Here is a 24992-nt window from a genome sequence, read left to right on the forward strand (position 1 = left end):
TTTGACTACAGATAAATCCATAACCAGAGGAAAGAATTTTTAAATGCCCATTTTTTTTTCTTGTCCAAATGTTTGAAAAAGAAACATATTTAACCTCTATCCAGTGGTGTGGTTTCTGGTCTTTCTGGTGTGCTCAATTCTCTCTGTGTCATTTTGGTGTAAAAATACGATCCTACATTTATTTCCCTTGACCAGAAACCTTGGGACATCATAAAAATGTTAATTAAGCACTATTACTTCATGCATTCAACAATGCTGATTTCATGAAACCACACAAACAGGATTCTTTTGTTTTATTGATAACAGAAACTGTGCATAATTACAGATTTGATGAGGAACCTGCAAATAATAAAGAATGTGTCTATTGCCAACAAAATACAATTATTCCATGCCCTCTCAACATACAAATATAGAGTTCTTCACACCAGATGGCTCTGGTGTAACAAAGCCATCTTGAATGTTTAATTGTGCTTCGGCAAAACCTTCAGAGAATGAGGTAGTTTCCTTTACCTACGATATTTTCCACATTTCCATTATTACACTTTTAGTGAGCTAAAATCCTTTTAACATAGCCTGTAAATGATCTTTCATAAAAGCCAAGCCTCATTTACACAGTGTTTATTTCCTTCTACTCAATTTTTCTTAAAAAGAATTTCAAGAATCACTACACAGCTAAGATATTTGAGACTTGCAATGGCTGGGGTTTATCATTACAATAACAATTGCAATCAGATTCAGATGCAAGAGAACAGGTTCTAACAGTTTCACAATTAAGTTGATATTCTGTTTCTAACTATAAGCTTGAATTTAAAAACTGCTTCCTCAGACTACTTATTTTTCCTCAGCCACAAGTTAAGTGCAAATTCTTAAAAACAGTGGGTTGAGCCCCAGTTCCATGTATTAGGTACTGAGGTATATTGTGGGATTATTCATTGTTGTTGTCACCCCAGGAAACATTTGCAGAATTTAGAAATGCATCCAGATTTGTGAGCTTAGTTTTAAGACCTGACTCAAAATCTGCACCCTTTAAAAACTTACCGGTGAAGGACAAATTGAGGCAGATATTTACATTCCTTTCTTAACCCTGAGAATGACTTTAATGATCATACGAAACTAGTTTGAGGAAAATGCAATGTGTTATTGCACATTTTAGTTAAAAACTAATATTCAACCAATTTCCAATTCAGTAAACCTTCCACCTATGAGGATAGGGAGATAGTGGTAAATGGTATCTCCAAGGGAAAAAAGTTACAATCTACTTCTCGTCTAAACTTATTCTTCTATTTGGCCTCAAGAAGCTTCACAGATCTTAGAATAAAATGGTTGAAAAAATGACACAATAGATATTACTGACTATGCAATTATAAAATAAAGTCTAGTCCAAATTGATAATAATCTAAAGTGGTTTCTATGTAACACAACCCTCAGATTATAACCTCAATGGTGTGACCTAATTCTAATATCTGATGAAGTGTTCGCTATATTTAATCACTACCTAGCAGCATAATTTGTTTTTAGCAACTACACTGAAAGCTGAAGATCTCAGTGCTTGACAGAATAAGGAAAAAGCTCCTTTGGATAACACAGAAATATGTTTTGTTTCCCCCCCCCCCATCATTCCTTTCTTCTCTACCTCCACTTATTCTTCCTCTGATATCACCTTTCATTAAAATTTTCTCCATAATCCAATAGTGAGCAACAGGAAACCTAGCCATTGTGATGGTCGATATGTAGAGAAAAGCCAGTGAAACTATACTTTAATTCATTCCTACACCACAGCCTGCATCAATTCTTACCATCCCAACAGTAGATTACATAAACTGAACATCATGCAACTCAAGTTATAGGTCTTGTTGATTGGGTCTATTGTAGAATGAAAAACACACTTTCAGACAAAATAAGATGACTTAAAACTTCAATACTTGTATCCAGCAGATTTGAAAGGGTGCTTCAAATTCTGTTCTTTTTCTCCCCCATCACCCTCCACTTCAATTTTTTAGACTGATTTCATGCCTTTATCATTTACTAAAGCAAATATGTTTATATATGTCTGACCCCAGGGAATTATTTATCCACAAACACTGCTATAACTACTATACTCTGTTGATATGTTTCATTATCAACCTCCCCAAATTAAACATCTGAGAAGTCTTTTATATATGTATGCTTAAGAGGAAAAATAAATCACTTTCTTCCACCTTTGAATCTTTAAAAGGGGTTTTGGTAATGATAAAAATTTATCTCTTTCAATACATTTAAGACCTCATACTGTGCAAAATAATGGTTATATGAAAGTTACTTTCTGAATAGCTGGATCCATCACCTTCAAGCTAACACTTTAAACAGCATGGTTCATAATAGATATTTTCTAGAAAAATTCACTCTAGGATCATTTTCTTTGTTTATGTCCATATAATCTGGCTTTGCATTTAAGAAGATCAGCAAGGATGCAGTAATCCGTGGTGTTAATTTATTAGATGCACCATGACAACTCAACATTGTTTGAAAAGAATGCAGTCAACACATGTACTAGGTTGGTAGTAAACAGTAAAGAGGGAGGAGGTAATTCACACCAGATGAGCGTGGTGTGAACACTAACCTAAACACCAACCTTATTAAGTAGTTTTGCACTAGAAGAAAGGAAGGAATTAAAGAAGGATAACGTTGCTTTAAAAATGAGATCAACTATTCATTGATTTCTTGATAAGAGATGTACTCTGGCCTTCCTTGCTTATGATCTAACTATTCAGCTATCTAACTATTGCTTTTATAGCTACAGTCAGTTCAAGTAGTAGAATACAAACTCCATGAGGGTAATGTCTATATGCCATTGATTTCCTAAAACTAACTTCCTAATCTCTATTGTTGGTTATGTCAACATTTATCAAATTAACTATTAATAGAGTCTTCATCATCTTTGCCAAGTAATAGGTAATGCTCATTGAAAAGCTGGTACCCTTTGCCTCCTTTTGGGGGGAAATATCTGGAAAACAGCTGAACAAACTACATGTGGCAAAACAAAGTGACAGTTGTTATAAAATGTCCACTAAAATTACCTGCTAGCATTACTACTTATAACTGAAGTTTTTACATATCCACATAAGAAGAAATCCACATTACAAGGAAAAGTCCTTTGATCATTTTAGAATCAAGACATGAAATAAGGGGTTTCTCTAACCCTTAAGTCTTCTGCCTCATTTGGTACCTCTGATGAATACTTATTGCTCTAAATGTTTTAGAAACTATCACTCTTTGAAAGTGAACAAATACTGTTTTCTGCTGAAAATTCATCTTTCCCAATCATAAGGGGAAACCAAATATGCAAGTTGAAAAAAAAAAAGGAAACAGAATATAGTGACTGAGCACTGAGTGAGTGGGACTGGAAAAAATAAATGAGCTTATTTTGGCAGCTGCTTGCATAGCACAATTCCCCAAAAGCAGAACTGAAACTGCAGCTTTAATAAAAAGCTCCAACAATTCTTTTGACTAAGATATACTCATTAATCGCCTTCAGGTGTTCAAGACTGCTTGGATTTGAGGCAAGCAAGATCACTTGCTTAGGTACAATTTTATGAAGCAACAAAACTAGTATGGTGAAGAATTTTAACCCAAGGTGTATAATGTAGGTTTCCCATGTCTTCAAGAGAGCTCACATTGCATGTCACCATCTAGCTGATGTTACGCTCTGCTTTCTTGCTGCTGCCTGGCTCTGCCTCTTTTTTTTTTCTTACAGCAATCTTTTGAGAAAAGAATAGAGGATGTTTACCAGGTAGAAAAAAAACCTGATTCCCTAACAAGACTTCTCAGTCACTTGCTTCTCTTTCCTTTTTACTTTTCCTTTGTGCTTTTGAAAACAAAGTCTAAAGCAGGTGTTATAAATGTATTCATTCCTGTACTAGAGAGCAGGGAACACGTCTCTGAAGCCAACTCTTCTGTTGGTGTATCACGAGTTGAATCCTTAATAAATGACCGCCACAAAGAAAATTTCTAACAGCAAATCTTTTTAGGAACTGCTCAGGTTTTGCCTTTGTCTTGATACTTCACTTTAAAATCTTGGTTTCTACCAATGTATTTTCAAAACAGCTGACAAATTCGGTCTGAAATGTAAAAACTGAAAAAAGTGAAGAAAGGAAGAGAACATTGCAATATAAGTTAATCATTATCATTTTAAGTGCCACCAGTTCTGTTTATATTAATGCACATGTAAATTGCTGAATCTCATTTGATCAACCCAATTAAACATTAAATAATTGCAGCCAATTATGCAAATATCAGCAACAATATTAATTTGTTGATCTTTTTGAGCAGATTAGCTTCACATGTTCCCAGTGCTAGACTATCTTATGCCTTAAATGACCAATTAGTGTGACAATAACTAAGTCTTGAAGAATGGATAATTGCCTAGTTATAATGTGGCACTCTTGCTGTATTAATCCACTGCAATTAAACAAATAGTGCACAAGGAAAAAAGATGTGCAGATGTTCCTGTTAAATCTATTTAACAAGACAGCGTCAAGGTCAATTTCCTGTCTTATTCCTTAAATGACAATGGTGGATCATGTTCTCTGTATCAGGAGACCTCCAGGTTTTAAAAACATTCTATCCTTAGTTTTCACTGGGTCTGATGAAAAGGGCTTAAAAATGCTCTTAAGGTTTTACGAAAGAAATGATACACACATAATGTTCTCTAACTTTCACAATGGGCATGTCTCGCCACAATAAAAGTGGAGATGCAAAGTATAAAATGTATTCATGGCAAATAAATAATTCTCATTTCTCATAGGAATAGAAATTTAGTTACTGTGTACCACTAGACATTTTAAATTACCTGCAACTTTTTCCTAGACTACTATATTAAGAATGAGGTCAAAGGAGTTAGCCAAAGTGAAAGCACACCCTTAGAATGCTGCTTGGGGTACACAGTGTGCAGGCGAGCCAAGAGCACCTCAGATCTGAAAAGAACAGCCTCTCCCAAGATTTCAGATCACCAATTAAAAGCCCCCTAAAAGATATTTTTACCATTCCTTTTCATCTTATATTTCTCGATTTTCATTTTACTATTCCTGTGTACAAAAGACCCTATGGCTAAAAGTTTTGGAAAAGAATCAAAGCCCATTTGCTGTGCGTTGCTAACTGCCTCAAGGAAATTTTTCCAATGCATCAAACTTTTAGAATCCTTTTTTTTTTCCTTCTCTGAAAAGAGAATAAAATATGTTCAGCAAGAAGAAAGTTATGAGGACTGAGGGAAACCAAAATACAATGTCTGAGAGTTGACCTTCCAAGGAAAAATGTTTTCTGTCAAGATTTGACTTTCCCTAGATAAACCAGAAAGGATACAATTTTAACTCACAGCTCCTAAACACGGAAAATATCACCCATAGTAGCTCTCCCTGTATCCTAACCACTTGCTCATCAAATCTCCATTCAAAGAAAAGAGCACCTGCAACAACAGTATAAAAATCAGAGTATGCCTCTTTGTTTTCTACCAAAAAAAAAAAATTATTTCTGTAATTAACACTTAACACAAAACATTTGTCATTTCCATGTGGTTGGTATGATATCATGACCTCTCTCTACAGCAGTGGTCCCCAACCTTTTTGGCACCAGGGACCAGTTTTGTGGGAGACAATTTTTCCAGACTGCAGGGTGGAGGGTGGTTTCAGGATGAAACTGTTCCACCTCAGATCATCAGGCATTAGATTCTCATAAGGAGCACACAGCCTAGATCCCTTGCATGCACAGTTCACAATAGGATTTGCGCTCCTATGAGAATCTAATGCTGCCACTGACCTGACAAGAGGGGGAGCTCAGGTGGTAATGTGAGTGATGGGAAGTAGCTGTAAATACAGATGAAGCTTCTCGTTGTCCCACCACTCACTTCCTCCTGCTGTGTGGCCTGTGGCCTGGGGGTTGGGGTCCCCTGCTCTAGGGATATATCTTTAATTCCAAGACAATTCCAATACAGTCAATATGAAATTATTTCCTAAACTGACTATGCTTCAGAGTATCTCTAATGACTTAGTAGCTCATGGAAAATAAAGACAATATAAGGTAAATCTATACAGTGTCAGAATCAATCACAAATTCTAATAAAGAAGTTTCATAATATAGAAACAAAGAAGGTACACTTCTATAGAAGCAAAATGTTCATTAATTCATTATAAAACCATTTACTGAGTACCTACTATGTGTCAGCCACTGGGGATACAAAGATCTATAAGGCACAAGACCCTCAGTCTTGTAGTCGCCTGACAGACAGCAAGCTACAATATAATGTGGAAAGGACAATGGTGGGAAATGCACTCAGGTCTTCCTAACGCATGAGTATGCTCAGGCTGTGACGTCAGGAAGAAGAGAGATATTTACCTTAAGACGGACTTGGAGGGCCTGCAAAAAACTGTGATGGGAGGAAATCCAGTTTTAAAAGTCTCGATTGAAAAAAAAGAAAACACTTTCTGTGGATAAAGATAGGCTGCAGGAAATGTAACCTATGAAATGTTCTCAACTTAGCCTTCAAACACACACACACAAATTGCATTTGGTTGAGGAGCAGAATGTAACTTACATTGAAGAATAAACTACTATTTTAGTATCTGAGTGAAGTACAAAGGGAGGCACTAAATCATTGAGGAAAATCCCATGTTATATGGCTTACATTAATATTTTTCTAGGTAAGGTAAGCTACTACTACCAAGTTACGAAACACCATTTGATGATTGCAATTCATATTCTCTGGCATGAAGAAACAATCACTCTTGTAACACACTGACACTACAAACTACATTATGCGCAAGTACTAACAGGTAGCCAAAGAAATCTATCACAATTCAAATACAACAGTCTGTCCCGGTAGCATACAGTTGGTATCTTCTATTTTCCACTCAGGATAGCACAATTGTCCAGTCGCTCTCTTCTCTTCCATACTGCAAGAAAAGCAAGAAAACATGTTTCAGTACAAAAGCTAACAGGGCAGAAATAGCTTACAAACAAATTTAATACCACCAAGGTTACACAAAAGGTTTGCTTCTGCTTTGAACAACATTTTCACATTAAAAACTGGATTAGAGAGAAAGAGAGGAAAAGAGAGAAACCATATAACAAATAAGATAAAAGCATACACAGGGAGTTTTTAAAAAACCAAATACCTGAAAAGAATTATAAATTTTACAATTATTGCTGAACGCAAACTCATAGCTGGTATCGATCGGTCCTTTATCTATTTAGGTACATGCATTTTCATTATCATTTCTCATTGAGTTAGCTTGTTTAATGACTGTGACTTTGAAAAAGCGATCCTCAAAGTGTATTCCCAGACCACTAGCATCAGTATCACCTGACAACAAGTTAAAAATGCAAATTCCCAGACTTCATCTCAGACTGAATCAGAAACTCCGGGGACGGGTTCCAGCAACCTGCGATTCAGCAAGCATCAAATGATTCTGATGTACACTAGGGAGCGTTTCATGTTCATAAACAAAAATATGAAGTTGATAAGTCCCATGGATTTTAACAGAGACTCTGTTCTCTCAATCGAAGTTGTTCATGCTATGTTAGCATTTTTCTTATTCCTTCAAAAGTGATGAAACTGTATCACAGTCAGAATTAGATTCTTTGCATCAGCAAGTACTTTGGTTTAAAAGCAAGCCTGAATTTTAATATTTGAAATGAAATTAAATGAAACACAGATATTCCATACATCACAAATAGAAAGCTAGTTCTACATTCATTCATTCAATCAATCAGTCATTCAACAAAAATGCCTGTGTTTATAGTAAGTTCTCACTCTATGAGCAATTATTGTAGGCCAATGTCATCATGCCAGGAGTTTTACAGGCTTATTACCTCTTTTAATACTCATAGTAACTGTACACAGAAGGTACCATTATCAATCCATTTTATGGATGACAAAACTGAGTATTAGGGAGATTGAATAACTTGCTCAAGTTTGCAGTTAACAAATGGAAGAGCCCAGACCCTAACCAAGGTCTCTCTCACAGCAAATTCCATGTTCTTGACCACCACCAAGACTGCTCTCCACCTGTTCACCGAGACTTGTGTATTGAGACTGACTTGGAACAGATCTTTCCAACCCAGTGTAGCAGGCCACTAAATCTGTCACTACGGGTTTGCCTAAATCACTCAGACTATGTCTGTTTTCACAAGAAATGGCTCCTCTAGTCCTAATTTAACTTTAGTTTAAATTAATATAAAACATCAGAATTTCTGAACTAGAAACAATGACCATCTAAAAGGTAGGAGATGACTCAAATAAGTGGGGCTCTGGATTTTACTTCTTTACTTCAGAACAATCCTACTTTTATCCATTTTGTATATTGGGATTCCAGGAATGATCTCTTTTGAAGAAAGTTCTGCTGCATAAAAATCAAGTGTAAAGAGCAATGAACTTTAATCCAAGCTTCTCATCTTACATATAAGGACACTAAGGCTCTAGGTCACCCTTAATTTTGACAAGCCCAGTTCTCTGCCTCTGTCTGATGTTCTTTCTCCTATATCACACTGTACATGTGCTGCATTTCTCTTCAAGATCTCTCAGACAGCAGAATCTATCCAAGTGGTAAAAATACTGACAGCCAAGAATGGGTCTACCTACCACCTGGTAGTTTACATAAAAAGGGCAATAAAGGAAGTCAAATGACTGTAAGTTTTTGGCATAATCCACACCAGAAAGCGTTGCCTACAGACTGTAACTGCCCACTATTGACTCTGTTGCTTCATAATGAGTGCTGGATGAAACATCTTCAAATTCTACCTGATTTATGTACAATGTCAACATGACTTAAAGTAAGGTCAAAATATGTGTTTTATTTTCCTTATTTGGATTCCCATTAATATATTAAACACTTTTGCCATTAATAACAATTGAGTGTCAGTGTATTGGCATTTTAGCAGATCTACAGAACTGAGATTCATGACCACTGTCACTTCATCTTGAATTTCATCAGTTAAAGTAAATTTGCTTTCAATTAGTTGTTTTAGTTTTACAAATGATCAAAAATCAATTTTGATTACAATGACAGTCATAGGCCACATATCACTCTACGAACCTGCAAAATAGGCACTAAACTTTACTGCTCTCATTCTGTAATTTATGCTTTTATGTAAAATCATAGCATTCTGAGAAGTACCCAAGAAATGTGATATTACAGGTAATTCATAATGTCTAGAACTAGGTATTTAGTAATCAAATTTTCCGTTTGGCTGATGGATAATGCAATTTAATTTTTCAAGGGAAAATAATTCTAAGTAGAGATGGCAGATTTAAGCAGAAATATAAATTATATTATATTATACACTGCGTAAGTGTACACAGAGGGAGGGAAAAGAGAAAACATGTCTTCATGGACTAGGATGTCATTATACTCTTGCCATTGTCATTACGAAACAGCAGCACAGGCTCACACCTTCAATGTTTGGTAGGGCGGCTGTAAGTCACACTTACTTAGTTTTGTTCACTGGAATCAAAGATGGTGTCAAAGCAACGTGGCAAGTCAGGTCGAGCCTGTGGGATGGTATTTTGAGCCCATGTGGAAGACTCAATGAAATGTGCAGAATTTTAATCTTTTGCAAATTCCAGCTAGAACACTAAACTAAAACACGACTAACGACAAGTTCATTACCTCACATTCCAGTTACATATGGCAGATAATTTCATACGGCCTTTGCTAAATGCCTTTTACATTCAACTGAAAATTCCTGGCAGAACAAAAGCACAACCTGCATGTCATGCAGTCACTCTATGCAGCGCCAATGAAAATATAGTCAGTGCTGCCTACCAGGTAGCAATCTGCATTCTTGCTCTAAACCCCATTGAAAGGCTGTGCAAAGCTTTGTAAGCCTGTAACATGTGGAGGAGGATGTGCTGAAAACAGAAGAGGCTGGGAAGCTGGTCCAGGCACTGAGTCACACCAGGGCAATCTGGAAACAAAGTTTGTATGCACATGGAGGACAGCTTAGGACATCAGTAGGAAAAGGGGTGGAGCCTTTAACTTCTTATGTAACTAAGTCATAGAACTGCTCTATTGAAAACAAGAAAAACACAATAACCACTAATAGTCATTTGTGCTTCGAAAACTGTAGCCACCAGTGAGAACGTAGATTTTAAAAATTCTATCTGGTGACCTGCAATCAATACAGATCCTGCTCCTATCTCATTCAAGCTGCCCCTTTCCTATGCTTCAGATGTCCATCTCTGGATCTTTGCAGTCACTGCTTCCTACTTTACGGAGCTTCAACAGCAGCAATGCTGGTTATTCACACATGCTCCCCCTGATACTTAACACCCAGGCTCTAGCTTTAATTTGATTATTTGTTGACAGCAGTTACAACACGTATTTCATTTTGAAAAAAAATATAAATCAAGATCTCTTAAGAAATAATTTGACATTATTCAAGACCTTCCTCCCATCTCTTCCTCCCATTAATGTGTTAATATACAAGAGTAATCCATGTTTTGCTCTTTAGTATTTGTTTGGTGTTTCACTTGCCCATTCACTCCTTCAAGAAACATTACTGCACATGTATTATACCCTAGGCTCTGTGCTGAACACTGGAGGTATAAAAAGAGAATGAACAATTCAAACAGTCCTAGAGCAGAGACAAGTGCGTGACTAATTATAATGTAATTTAAAGGCCTTAGGGGATCATCCCTGGCACTGGGAAACTGGAGGAAGAAGCAGTATTCAAGTGAGTGAATGTGTATTTGGACTGAGTGAAGGGAATATTCTTCAAGAGAAATTGAAAAGCTTCCTGAAGGAGATGAGTCATAAAGGACAGCCAAGGCCTTATCCAGGTGAGCAATTTCTAGAAGGTACAGCAAAACCTGGGGGCATCAGAGAACAGAACACAAGTGCAGAACAGAGGACCCCAAGTGGCGGAGGCAAAGGTGAGTATGACGGTGAGTAACTGAAATAGTAAGGAGTTTAACAGTAGAGAAAAGAAACATGTCGACAACATGGCCAATGCTCTCCAAGTTTTAAGTTTGGTTAAATATAAACACAGACGTGTTTTTCTTTGTTGCTTTAAAAGAAGAAAAAGGAAAAATGAAACTTTCATTTGAAAAATTCTTCTCTTAGGAGGTATTTATAGAGCAATCTAAGACCCAGGGAGCTATGTGGACAATTAGCTAAATGGGATGAATACTTAACCTCAGAGATTATTACTCATATGCAGAAGTACAGAAGTTGAAAAGTCAAATCTGTGGTTATGAGGGAAATTTTTCCCCTGGGCCATACTGGCAAGAATCTTGAAGGTTTTTTTGGTGGCTGTTGTTGGCCTCTTCTTCAATTTATCAGAGCACTTTGTAGAAAACATCCATGCTCCCATGTAATGGTAAAAGTAATGAAATGTAAAACATGATGCAATTCTATGCTGCTTCCTTAATAATTACTGAAATTTATTTTTCTTGGAGAAACAGACAATCCAGCAGCTTGGCTGACAACCTCAAATTTGCATATGGCTTGCACTCAATATATACATTAAAGAGTTAATCAAGAACATTTACTTTAGTCACTAACATTCTGATATGGTTTGAATTTGTGTCCCCACCCAAATCTCATTTGGAATTGTAATCCCCCATGTTGGAGGAAGGGCCTGGTGTGAGGTAATTGGATCATGGGAGCAGACCTCCCCTTGTTGTTCTCATGATAGTGAGTGAGTTCTAAGGAGATCTGCTTGTTTTAAAAAGTGAGTGGCACCTCCCACCCTCACTCTCCTCCTCCTGTTCCCACCATGTAATACGTACTGGCTTCCCCTTTGCCTTCTGCCATGACTGTAAGTTTCCTGAGGCTTCCTTGGCCATGTCTCCTGTATGGCCTGCAGAACTAAGAGTCAATAAAACCTCTTTTCTTTACAAACTACCCAGTTTCAGGTAGTTCGTTAGAGCAGTGTGAGAACAGACTAATACACATCTTTTTGGCTTCTATAATCTTACTTTTAAAAATGTTTTTTCTGAGAACTTTGGTAATGGTTTCCCATCTTACCCCAAAATGGTGTGTTTGGGCTTCTCTTTCAGTCACTTTCAGGTTTGAATGCATATATTTTGTCATCATTTCAATTTTGATGAGTTGCATTTCTGCTTTTGCCTCCTAGAGTTCCCTTCCTCAGTGACAGCTTCATGATTATGTCTTCCAAATACCTCCACTTAGATCTTTATTCCAATTGTAACTCAATAGAGTTCAATTTTTCTCAGCCCAGAGACTATGTTTTCCTTTTCTATTAATCCTTTAAGCCAAATCAAATAAGTTTACATTCCCTTCCTTCCTTCCCTCCTTCCTTCTTTCCTTACTTCCTTCTTTCTTCCTTCTTTCCTTCCCTCCCTCCCTCCCTCCTTCCTTTCAAGACAGGGTCTCTTTCTACAGTGAAGGCTGGAGTGGAGTGCTGTGGCACAATCATAGCTCACTGCAGCCTAATATTCCTGGCCTCAAGTGTTCCTCCTGCCCCAGCCTCCCAAGTAGCTGGAACTATAGGTGTGTGCCACCATACTTGCTAATTTTTTTGGTTGTTTTGTGGAGACTGGGTCTTACTATGTTGCCTAGGCTGGTCTTGAAGTACTAGCCTCAAGTAATGTTCCTGCATCAGCCTCCCAAAGTTTTGGGATTACAGGAATGAGCCATCACGCCCACCTAAATTTCCTTGTTTCATACAATCTCCAAGAGGTAACCCTGAAATCTTATTTGGTGTATTACCTGCTACAGAATGTACAATTTGTTCAAGAAAATACTGTACAATTTGTTCAAGAAAACTTTCCAAAAGGGTCTTTCTTTCTTATCACTATGGGCACACTTCTCTTAAAAATTTCTAAACTCCTAATTTTAAAAATTTTAAGTAAGATAAAATACACATATATAATTTACCATCTGTACAATTTTTAAGTGTTCAGTTTAATAGTGGTAATAAATACATTTATATTCTTGGTTTTTTTTTTTCCTTTATCTTCTCCTTCCCATTCCCTTTCTCGGCCTCCGGTAACCTCTAATCTACTCTGTCTTCATGGGATCCACTTTTTTAGCACCTGCATGAGAACCTATAATATTTGTCTTTCGGTCCCTGGTTTATTTCACTTAACAAAATGACCTCCAGTTCCATATATGTTGCTGCAAATGACAGGATTTCATTCTTTTTCATGGCTGAATAGTACTCCATTGTGTATATATATGCCACATTCTCTTTATCCACTCATCTGTTGATAGACATTTAGGTTAATTCCTTATCTTGGCTATTGTGAATACTATCGCAATAGACACCGGAGTGCAGATATCTCTTTGATATACTGATTTTTTTTTCTTTTGGATATATACCAAGTGGTAGAATTGCTGGATCACATGGAAGTTCTAGTTCTACTTTTAGTTTTTGAGGACCCTCCATACTGTTCTCCATAGTGGCTGTACTATTTACATGTCAACCAACAATATATGACGGTTTCCTTTCTCCACATCCTCTCAGCATCTGTTATTGCCTGTTTTTTTTTTTTTAATACAAGCCATTTTAACTGGGGCAAGTGGGTTTTACATTGTGGTTTTGCTTTGCATTTCTCTGATGATTAGTGATGTTGCACATTTTTTCATGTACCTCCTGGCCATTTGTATGTCTTCTTTTGAGAAACGTCCATTCAGATCTTTTATCCATTTTAAATCAATTTTTTTTTTCTATTGAGTTGTCTGTTCAGGTCTCATGCCCATTTTAAAACCACATCACTAAATTTTTCCTAGACAGTTGTTTGAGGTCCTTATAGATTCTGGTTATTAATTGCTTGTCAGATAGATAGGTTGCAAATATTTTCACCCATTCTTTGGGTAGTCTATTCCCTTTGTGGATTGTTTTCTTTGCTGTGTAGAGGCTTTTCAGCTTGATATAATCCCAATTGCCTATATTTGCTTTGATAGACTATGCTTTTCCAGGTCTTACATAAGAAATCTTTCCTGGTCAGGGACAGTGGCTCATGCTAGTAATCTCAGCACTTTGGGAGGCTGAGACGGGAGGATCCCTTGAGTTCAGGAGTTCGAGATCAGTCTGGGCAAGATGGTGAGACTCCATCTCTACAAAAATTTAAAAATTAGTGGAATGTGGTGGCATGCACCTGCGGTTCTAGCATGGGAAGCCAAGGTGGGAGAATTGCTTAATCCTGGGAAGTCAAGGCCACAGTGAGCCAGGTTCATGCCACTACACTCCAGCCTGAGTGACAGAATGAGATCTTTGCTCAGACCAATGTCCTGAAGCATTTCCTCAACGTTTTCTTCAAGTAATTTCACAGTTTCAGGTCTAAGATTCAAGTCATTAATATACTTTCATTTCTGCGTATGGCAAGAGAAGGGAATCTAGTTTCATTTTTCTGCATATAATTATCCAATTTTCCCAGCACCATTTATTGAAAAGACTGTCTTCCCCATTATAGTTCTTGGCACCTTTGTCAAAGATGAGTTGGTTGTAAATATGTGGAAAATATGTGGACTTAGGTATCTGGGTTCTCTATTCTGTCCCATTGGTCTACTGTGTCTGTTTTTATATCAGGACTAGGCTGTTTTGGTTATTATAGTTTTATAATAAATTTTGAAGTAAGGTAGTGTGGTGATTCTAACTTTGTTCTTTTTGCTGAAATTGCTTTGGCTATTTGGGGTCTTTTGTAGTTCCATATACATTTTAGGACTGTTTTTTCTATTTCTGTGAAGAAAGTCATCAGTATTTTAATAGGGATCTGTAAATTGCTTTCGGTGGTATTGTCATTTTAACAAAATTAATTCTTCCAATCCATGAACATGGAATATCTTCCCACTTTTGTGGGTTTTCTTCAATTTTTTAAATCACAGTTTTACAGTTTTCCTTGTATAGATCTCTCATGTCTTTGGTTAGATTGATTCCTAGGTATTTCATACCTTTTGTAGCTATTATAAATGGGATTGCTTTCTTGATTTCTTTTTCAGATTGTTCACTGTTAGCCTACATAAATTCTACTGATTTTTGCATGTTGATTTTATATCCTGCAACTTTACTGAATTCACTTATCAGTTCTCCAAGTTTTTTGGGGGAGTCTAGGTTTTTCTAGGTGTAAGATAATGTCATCTGCTAAGAAGGCTAATTTAACTTCTTCTTTTCTAATTTGGATGCCCTTTATTTATTTTTCCTGCCTATTTGCCCTGGCCTCTAAACTCCTATTTTGGAAAAGGGCTTTCATGTAATCTAGCCAATTATGTATTTTTTGTTCTATTTATGTTCTTTATTTGAGCAAAACTGTAATAATTTATTATTTTCAGATTTACTCAGGCAACCTTACAAAAATTAAAATGCCTAAGCCATCCAAGCAGAAATTTTTATTAGCTACTCTTCAGATTACTTTTCATTGTTGCTGCGTACAAAGGTAGAAAACAACTCTGACTAAATTTTATTTCTTCCAATATTAAGATATTCCTTTACTTAGCTGACAGAAAATCCTCACAGAAAACCTTTGCTGGAGAGCAGAAGTATGGCAGCTCATTGATTAAAAAACCACAATCAAGGCCAGGTGCAGTGGCTCATGCCTATAATCTCAGCACTTTGGGAGGCCAAGGTGGGCAAATCACTTGAGGCTAGGGGTTTGAGACCAGCCTGGCCAACATGGCAAAACCTCGACTCTACTAAAAATACAAAATTTAGCCAGGCATGGTGGTGCACACCTGTAATCCCAGCTACATGGGAGGCTGAGGCATGAGAATCACCTGAACCTAGGAGGGAGGGGCTGCAGTGAGCTGAGATTGTGTAAGATTCTGTCTCAAAAAAAAAAAACAAAACAAACAGAAACAAAAACACACAATCATTCTTTCTTTTTAATACTGTAAACTTGATGGAAAACTTGCTGAGTAAGTCTCTTTTAAAACTGCCTTTTAAGCGCTCTTTTACATTTTTATTTTTATTTTATTTCCATTTTTTTAGGGGAAGTTTCTTACTATGTTGCCTAGGCCAGTCTTGAACACCTGGCCTCAAGTGATCCTCCAACCTCGGCCTCCCAAAGTGTTGGGATTATAGGTGTGAGCCACTGCGCCCAGCCAGAAATGCCATTTTTATCACTACCCAAGGACCTCTGTTGCTCTCTGGAGGTCTGTTGCATTCTCAACCACCTTTAAGTTTCACTTAGTTTCATGACTCAATGCCATCTGACATCACTCAAATGACCAAACTTTCTTTTACTTTTCAATGTAAGTCTCAGGCCCTCTTAGATATTTTTATTAATTGACAAGGATAGTAACTGGGTTCAACAAAATCCTCTAACTGGTGAAATGCTTGCAAATTACAGAATAATCTCTTTTCCAAGTAGCCCAGTGTTATCTGGTATTTAGCATGCCTGCTTAACTGCCTGATGAGACATTACTGTAGGTTGTTGCTCAGACAAAAAATAGGCAAAACAAAGTTAGCAGTATGAAAAAATAGACATGTATACCCTTTGATCCCAGAGATTTATCCTTAGGAAATAATCGAGGATGTACTGTTCATAATAGTGAAAAATAAACATTGCCAACAATGTAAATGTTCAATAATAATTTTTTAAAAACATTATGGTATATCTATATAATGGAATTCAATTAAACTTTATAAATTGTGTTGGAGAAAACTACTTATTGATATAAAAAAGCAAAGCATTTATTAAGTGAAAAAACATGTAAATTATGTACAATATGATCTCATTTTGTTAGGAAAAAATAACTATCTAAAAGTATACTGGCTGGGCACGGTGGCTCATGGCTGTAATCCCAGCACTTTGGGAAGCCGAGGCGGGTGGATCACCTGAGGTCAAGAGTTCAAGACCAGTCTGGCCAATAACGCAAAACCTCATCTCTATTAAAAATACAAAAATTTGCCGGGAATGGTGGCACTGAGACCTGTAATCCCAGCTACTCAGGAGGCTGAGGCAGAAAAATTGCTTGAATCCGGGAGGCGGAGGTTGCAGTGAGCTGAGATCACGCCACTGCACTCCAGCCTGGATGACACAGCGAGACTTTGTCTCAAAAATAAATAAATAAATAAAGTATATAAATGCTTACAAAATATTGAAGGTTAAGACATCAAAAATTGGCAGGGCACAGTGGCTCACGCCTGTAATCCCAACACTTTAGGAGGCCAAGGCAGGTGGATTACCTTAGGTCAGGAGTTCGAGACCTGCCTGGCCAGCGTGATGAAATCCCTTCTCTACTAAAAACACAAAAATTAGCTGGGTGTGGTGGTGCACACCTATAATCCCAGCTACTCGGGAGGCTGAGGCAGGAGAATTGCTTGAACCCGGGAGGCAGAGGTTGCAGTGAGCCAAGATCGTGCCACTAGTACTCCAGCCTGGGCAACAAGAGTGAGACTCCATCTCAAAAATAAAAATACATCAAAAATTAACAGTGATTATATCTCAGTGTTGGAATCACATGCACTGTAATTTTCTTCCTGAAATTTCTTCTACTTTCAAATTTTTTCTTCCTTTTTTTTTTTTTTTTAACAAAAGTTATGTTATACTTCTTAATGAGATTTTTAAATGTTACCAAAATTTACATCTATTTTTTAATGTTGAGTAATGTGGAGTCCTGAACAGTATTTTCTTTCTTTTTTTAAAAGATACATCTTCTTTCCCACTTCTGCTTTGCTCATGCCCACATATTGTGTTGGGAATATCTTCCTTAAATTTAACTTACTGATCTCGAATTGTAATATTTACTCCTCTTCATTGAAATACAATTTAGTTGTAAGCTCTGACAGAAATAAGGTGACAAGAAAAGAGAAGAGAGGAAAAGAAAGAAAATAAAATAAAACAAAAGAAAAAAGAAAAGAAAAGAAACCTTTACCTGGATATCAGTTAATTTGCTCAAGATGCGGCTTGCCAGCTTAGCACCGTTGTCCATAGTCGGAATGTGTATTGTCTACAAAAGAAAGGGAAACGAGATAATTTGAGGGTATTCGTGTATATGGTGATAACAGATAAGACACTGAAGCAATTCTGCTAAATTCTGCTAAATTCTGTACCTAAAATAGTGGCTAAACTTAAAGAACCCTACCTCTTCCAAGATTCTAAGAATCTGTGAGGATGAATGATTGTCTTCTAGATATTAACTCTCTGGCAGGAATGAGAACTCAAAGATAATTTGCCACAATTTAATGCAAGTCATTCTGGGAGCATAAATTAAAGCGAGTCTATGACTTCATAAAAGGGGCTTCTATACCTATCTCTGGCCCAAGCTAAACTTCCAGGGGCCACTACCTCCACAATATTGGATAGCATGAATAAATGTGTGACTGAAAGAGATTTCATGCTTCTAATTTGTATCTGAGTCATGCCTACTCATGCCTTGCTGGCTTGCAGGTTTTGATAGTTTGATTTTAGGAGATAGTCTGTGCTCTCAAACACTTTTCATGTTATACCCTTTAGTATAACAGGATAATTAGATATACTTTTTGGCTGTAAATGCTTCCTAAGTCAGGACCATTAAAATTATGCTAAACTTTATAAACTTCTTATTTCTAGAAGTGAAATAATAATTAAACTTAAAAAAAAAAATCTGGCCTAATGACAACTTCAGTGGATTGATCACATTACCTTGATGCTACCATAGCAAGATATTAAACAGTAGCATTATTATCAATGTAAGTATTGACATAAAACAGAATAATTCTTCTCTCATGAAATAGTCAATCTGTAGATGCAATTATGTCAAGAGCAATCCCTTAAAAGCAAGTTCTAAAACCTCAACAAAAGAAACAGCCACCATTAAAGTCAGAGGAGTTCAGCAAAACTCCAATTAGTTGAGGGAAAATAACTGTAAAGTAAAATCTGAAAACCAGTAGAATTTGCATTTACAGTTGACACTTGAACAACATGGGTTTGAACTACACAAGTTCACTTACACATGGACTTTCTTCTGCCTCTGCCACTCCTAAAACAGCAAGACCAATCCCTCCTCCTCCTCCTCCTCCTCCTCCTCAGCCTACTGACAATGAGGATGAAGATCTTTATGATGATCCACTTCCACATAATGAATAGTAAATATATTTTCCCTTCCCCATGATTTTCTTAACTAACTTTATTGTAAGAATACATATATAACATATATAATACATCAAATATGTGCCAATCGACTGTTTTTGTTATTGATGAGGCTTCTGGTCAACAGTAGGCTACTAGTAGTTAAGTTTTTGGGGAGTCAAAAGTTGTATGTGGGCAGGGCATGGTGACTCACGCCTGTAATGCCAGTACTTTGGGAGGCCAAGGCAGGTGGATCACTTGAACTCAAGAGTTGGAGACCAGCCTGTGCAACATCTTGAAACCCCGTCTCTACAAAAAATACTAAAATTAGCCAGATGTGGTGGTGCACACCTGTGGTCCCAACTACTTGGGAGGCTGAGGTGGTAGGATTGCTTGAGCTTGGGAGGCAGAGGTTGCAGTGAGCCGAGATTGTGCCCTTGCACTCCAGCATGGGTGACAGAGAAAGACCCTGTCTCAAAAAAAACCAAAAAGTTATATGTGGATTTTTCAACTGTATGAGGGTTGACACTCCTAACCCCTGGGCTGTTCAAGGATCCACTGTAATACGAATAACTTAAGCCAGTTCACATTATAAGAATAATACTTACAAGCTTTTAAGTTACAAAGTTAGATGCCAATGTTAATCGTAAGTATTGCAGCTTTGTTATAAAGTGGAAAGCAAAACAATTTGACAAGAAAACAAAAGTATGGCTCATATAAAATCAGACTAATTTACTAAGAGGAGAATATTTCTTCCTACCAAATCCTCAAATTCCTTTTGTAAGATTTTAGTAAATGCACCAGGTTTGCCAATAAATAATTCTTGTAAAGTGGTCTACTTAGTATTAATAACAGCATTAATAATAAAAAATCAAGGAATTGACCATTCAAATGCGCTTTCCATAATTATTTACCATTTCTAATCCAGTAGTTTGGAAGTACTTTTGTTAACCAGAAACTGAATTGTAACTATCTATAGAGCCTTCCTTAGTGCACTGGTAGGAAGAAAAAGAGAAGAGTAGAAGACTTATCGGCATAGCTCCAATCCCAATATTTAGGTAAGACAGATCTTACACGTGTCCAAGGACAAAACTAACTTCCCACCATGTTTGAGCTTACATGAAATCACTGGAAACATAGTAGATACATGCTAATACAGTTTTATCTGGATAAATTGTCCCAGTTACTTTTTTTGTAATGCCAAGTTAAATGACAACAACAAAAAACCCAGCAGAGTGCAGTGGTGCACTCCTGTAATCCCAGCAACAAGAGGCTGAAGCAGAAGGATTGCTTGAGCCCAGGAGTTTGAGGCTGCAGTGAGCTATGATCACACCAGTGAATAGCCACTGCACTCCAGCCTGGGCAACATAGCGAGACTCCATCTCTTTACAATAAAAAAAACAACAATGACAAAACTTTTGCACCTTGCGTCTGGGTCCAAATGCAATTTTATTCATGCACTTAAATTAAATGTAATTTAATGTGACTGGAAATGATAGGAAGTGAGGAAATACTTGTCATACCTCGCCTTTGTACAGTATGTCAGAAACTGGGCAAACAACACAGGCTGTACCAGAGCCAAACATCTCCCTCACTCTGTTCCCCTCCAGGGCGGTTGTCAAGTCATCCATGGTGAGGTATCTCTCCGACACCTTAAATTCACCCTGCACGGAATATAAAAAATAACAAGTATATTTTAAAGGAAAAGGCATGCAAAACAATTGCCAATACTTATGGTTCTGTTTAACATTCTGATTGCACTTAGACAAGGTCATAACCATCCTTCAAGGGAAAGCTGGAAGGGGCACACCATCTTATCAGTGAACACACTGAGGTGTTAAGGAACCTACTTCAAGGTCACAGATTTATATACGAGATTATCAGAATATAAAATATAAAATTATCATCACAAGACACATAGTGTATACTTTAACATATGCCTCCTTTTTTGCCTTCTTATTTTTTAACTTGTATAAAGTCTTACAAAATTGATGCATCCCAAGAGCTGCTTGATGCATGCTCCATGCTAACAGTGTCTTAGGCTGGGCGCGGTGGCTCACGCCTGTAATCTCTGCAGTTTGGGAGGCTGAGGCAAGTGGATTACTTGAGGTCAGGAGTTTGAGATCAGCCTGGCCAACCTGGTGAAACCCTGTCTCTACTAAAAATACAAAAATTAGCCAGGCGTGGTGGCAGGTACCTGTAATCCCAGCTACTCAGGAGGCTAAGGCAGGAGAATCACTTGAACCCAGGAGGCAGAGGTTGCAGTGAACCAAGATCACGCCACTGCACTCTAGCCTGGGTGACAGAGCGAGACTCTGTCTCAAAAACACAAAACAAAATCAGTGTCTTAAACCCTACTTTACCATAAAGGAGAATAATGTATTATGTAATATTAATAATTATAGCTACCATTTATCAAGCACCCGGTATTATGCCAAGTTCTATAATTTTTAAGTACTACCATCCCCATTTTACAGATGAAGAAACTAAGGTTCAAGGAGATTGAAGGGCATCTCCAGGGCCACAAAGGAAGTAAATGACAGAAACTCAATTTGAACCCAGGTCTGACCTGATTGGCTCCAAACATGGTACTCTTTCTACCTTTGTCTTTTTTTTTTTTTTTGAGACGGGGTCTTGCCCTGTCACCCAGGCTGGAATGCAGTGGCATAATCTTGGCTTACTGCAGCCTCGACCTCCCAGGCCCAAGTGATCCTCCTGTCTCAGTCTCCTGAGTAACTGGGACCACAGGTGTGTGCTGCCATGCCCAACTAGCTTTTATTTTTTATATTTTATTTTGTAGAGATGGGGGTCTCCCTATGTTGCCCAGGCTGGGCTCATGCGATCTTCCCACCTCAGCCTCCCAAAGTGCTGAGATTATAGTTGTGAGCCACTGTGCACGGCTTACCTATATCTTTTACGGAATAAAGAACAGACTGAGTTCAAATATCTGAAATACTCATTATTTTTAAACATCGAATGTATATTTGGGAAATATACATTTACTTGAGAAATTGTATTGTGTGTATTTTTTTTCTAATATGACTAATAGTTGACTTTACAGTGACAATTCTCTTTCAGTATCACATTCGGTTGATTTTCATCATGGAATTAGTGGTATAACCTCATTGACTTCTGCCAAAGTGTCTGAATATATTCTTTGCTCAAGGATAGGAAATGGGAAAAAGAAAAATCTTGATTCTTTTAAGCTATCTGTTTAAACTGTCTGTTTAATTCTCATTCTTTTACCTCAGTGGTTCAATTTCACAGTTTGTCAACAAGTTATTTGAATAAAGGGCAACAAAAAATAGAGAGGTTTAAAAAAATAAGATGAGTATTTCTTTTAATTTATAAACCCACAAGAGATAAAAATGGAAATCAAAGCTCTTGGAAATATTCAAAATATTTTGAAAATATTCAAAATATTTGAATATTTAAAAGAAGAACTCATCATGCTGTAAGTAGATTTGGAAGGGCAGAAAAATATGTCTGCAATAGAAATATGGCTCTTTGAAAGTTTCAATTTCTCTCAGTCTACAATTGCAATTATGTTGTTCAAAGGTAAATAAACTGCAGAAAATCAGCCAGATTAATCGAAAACAAGCTGAGTTCTGTGCCCTGAAAAAGAAAAGAAAAGAAAACTCTTTTGTAAATAAGCAGAATTATTTTTACTCTGCTCACCCTTACTTATCTTTGGACAATTTCCCCTATCTAGTAAGCAGTGGTGACCCCTACATGCCTCTTGGCATTTCACGTCTCATGTTTTAAAATAGCTTTTTAAAATAAATTACAGCTATGAAGTCAAGAAAAAATTTCCTCCATAATAACCTATTTTTCATGCTAGCAAATCTTTAGTGTGGGAAAGTATTTCCACTTGCAACTTGTCATCAAACCTTCTGTACTTGGTTGTTATTTTTCTTTAATAAAACAAAAATTACTGAGCTTCAAAAATATCTTTCCAATTGCAAACATATTTAGGACAGGGCAAGCTGTTTGAAATTATACCAACAGTTTGTAAATGCCATGCCCAATGTGCCAGCCAGCATGTAGCAGTTGGGTCTTGTCTACTTCAGGGTTTTGTAGAATTATTTATAGCACATTTCATCTATTTTCAAAGTCTTTTCCAGAGAAACCATGCTAGTATGATCCTAGATAACGTGTGTGTTTCTAAACATTTGTCCTATTACTACTAGTACTCTTTGACCACAGTAAGCTCAAAGTCTTTTCATGTTCTTTGGAGACCATTTTAACACCTGGGTCAAAAGTTCCATCCAAGAACCTTTACCAGACACCCAATTCATTCAATAATTTGTCTTGAATACGTTATGTCATTTCCAAAACCAAATCTTTTTAAATTTTATTTTATTTATTTATTTGTTTTTAGAGACATGGTCTCACCCTGGCATTCAGGCTGTAGTGCAGTAGCTTGATCATAGCTCACTGCGACCTTGACCTCCTGATCTTACGCCATCCTCCCACCTCAGCCCCTCTAAGTAGCTGGGATGACAGGCATGTTCCACCATGTTCAGCTAATTTTTTTAATTTTTTTGTAGATTCGGGGTCTCACTATGTTGTCCAGGCTGGTCTCAAATTCCTGGGCTCAAGTGATCCTCTTGCCTTGGCCTCCCAAAGTGCTAGAACTATATGTATGAACCACTGCACCCAGTCCACCAAATTGTTTAATATGCTTGCCTGTGTCACACGAATTTGAAAGTCTACTGAAAACAGCTTTACATTTGCTTGCATGTTCTGATTTTAAAATAGGTATGTATATGAAATTTGGAGGATGGGGGTAGGACAGAGAGAAAAAGAAGGCAGCCAAACCAATAATGTTATGTTAGTAAACATTTATATGTCAGTGAAATTATTTCATTTCTATGACAAGCATGGTTATACTGGTATAAATAAAGGAAAGGAAAACTTTCATTTCCATTTGGAAGCAACACAGACTTAAGAAGGACTGGCTGGATGGAGGCAAGTATGAAGCAGATAAAAGCTGGTAGGAGATACCTGGTAGATTGAGACTACTACTAGAATACTTCGCCACTATGACATCTTGCTACACTGGTTTCTCTCTGCCCTCACTAACAAGAATACTTATTTTAATAGTCTTGCCAAGAAAGCCCTTCTAGAAGAATACTTTTCATTCATGTTAGAATTTAAAGATTAGATAACATTGGTTGGAACCACAGGATATTATTTCAACACTTGGCTGGGCTTATTTTGATTATTTTTTATTTCAGGCTTACAAAAGTTGTTCATATCAAAGGCACCCACCCACTGATGTGCCAGGTCCAGAATGCACTGTCTTGTCACTCCTGGAAGAATGATGCCATCTAGCGGAGGAGTTGCCAGTTCTTCTTCTGTCAATCAGAAATTGGGATATTTTCAAACTTTTACTACATTAGGTATGCTTTATTATCAATAGCCATTAAAAAAAAATCACAATTTGGTAGTAACAAACACCAAGAAAATGTTACTGTTCTGCATGGTCAAATTTCCCAAATCAGTTCACACTTCAGGTAGACCCTTATTTAAAAAAGAAGGAAGGAAGGAAGGAAGGAAGGAAGGAAGGAAGGAAGGAAGGAAGGAAGGAAGGAAAGAAGGAAGGACGGACGGACGGACGGACTGACGGATGGACGGAAGGAAGGAAGGAAATCTAATCATCTTCAGTTTATCCTTAACCAGTAAAATAATGAGATGGCTTTCCACCAACAAACAGTAAGAGTTATTGCATGGTCTTAAGAGGAACATTCTGAAGTGAAAATTTACCTTAGCAGATGAAAGGTGGTTAGTAACTAGAATAATGTAGATAAGATCTTACTCAGAAAAACTGGTCATTACTAAACCTTCCAAGAATGCTACGGAGGAGGCTATCACCAAGAAGTGTGCGTGCCTACTCAGGCTTGTCTCTGCTTCCACACTGCCCTTGGAGAGTCTAATTTTTTTTTTTTAAAGGTGGAGTTTTGCTCTTGTTACCCAGGCTGGAGTGCAGTGGCGCCATCTCAGC

At 37.2% G+C, this 24992-nt stretch overlaps 1 protein-coding gene across 5 annotated transcripts in view; it reads right to left on the reverse strand.

The window, feature by feature from the left end:
* Positions 1 to 276: 276 nt before the first annotated feature.
* BCAT1 (branched chain amino-acid transaminase 1, cytosolic) overlaps positions 277 to 24992 on the reverse strand; it is a 164276-nt gene continuing 139560 nt past the window's right edge. For all 5 annotated transcript variants that reach the window (XM_011994787.1, XM_011994786.1, XM_011994783.1 and 2 more), the window contains 4 exons: positions 24260 to 24345; positions 20509 to 20649; positions 17811 to 17885; positions 277 to 6923 (listed from right to left, as the gene is read on the reverse strand). In XM_011994787.1, the coding sequence (XP_011850177.1) occupies positions 6882 to 6923; positions 17811 to 17885; positions 20509 to 20649; positions 24260 to 24345 (344 nt within the window). In that variant the 3' untranslated portion in view covers positions 277 to 6881. The remainder of the gene's footprint in view (positions 6924 to 17810; positions 17886 to 20508; positions 20650 to 24259; positions 24346 to 24992) is intronic.

Source organism: Mandrillus leucophaeus, unplaced genomic scaffold, assembly GCF_000951045.1.
Source record: "Mandrillus leucophaeus isolate KB7577 unplaced genomic scaffold, Mleu.le_1.0 Scaffold461, whole genome shotgun sequence".
Classification (NCBI taxonomy): domain Eukaryota; kingdom Metazoa; phylum Chordata; class Mammalia; order Primates; family Cercopithecidae; genus Mandrillus; species Mandrillus leucophaeus.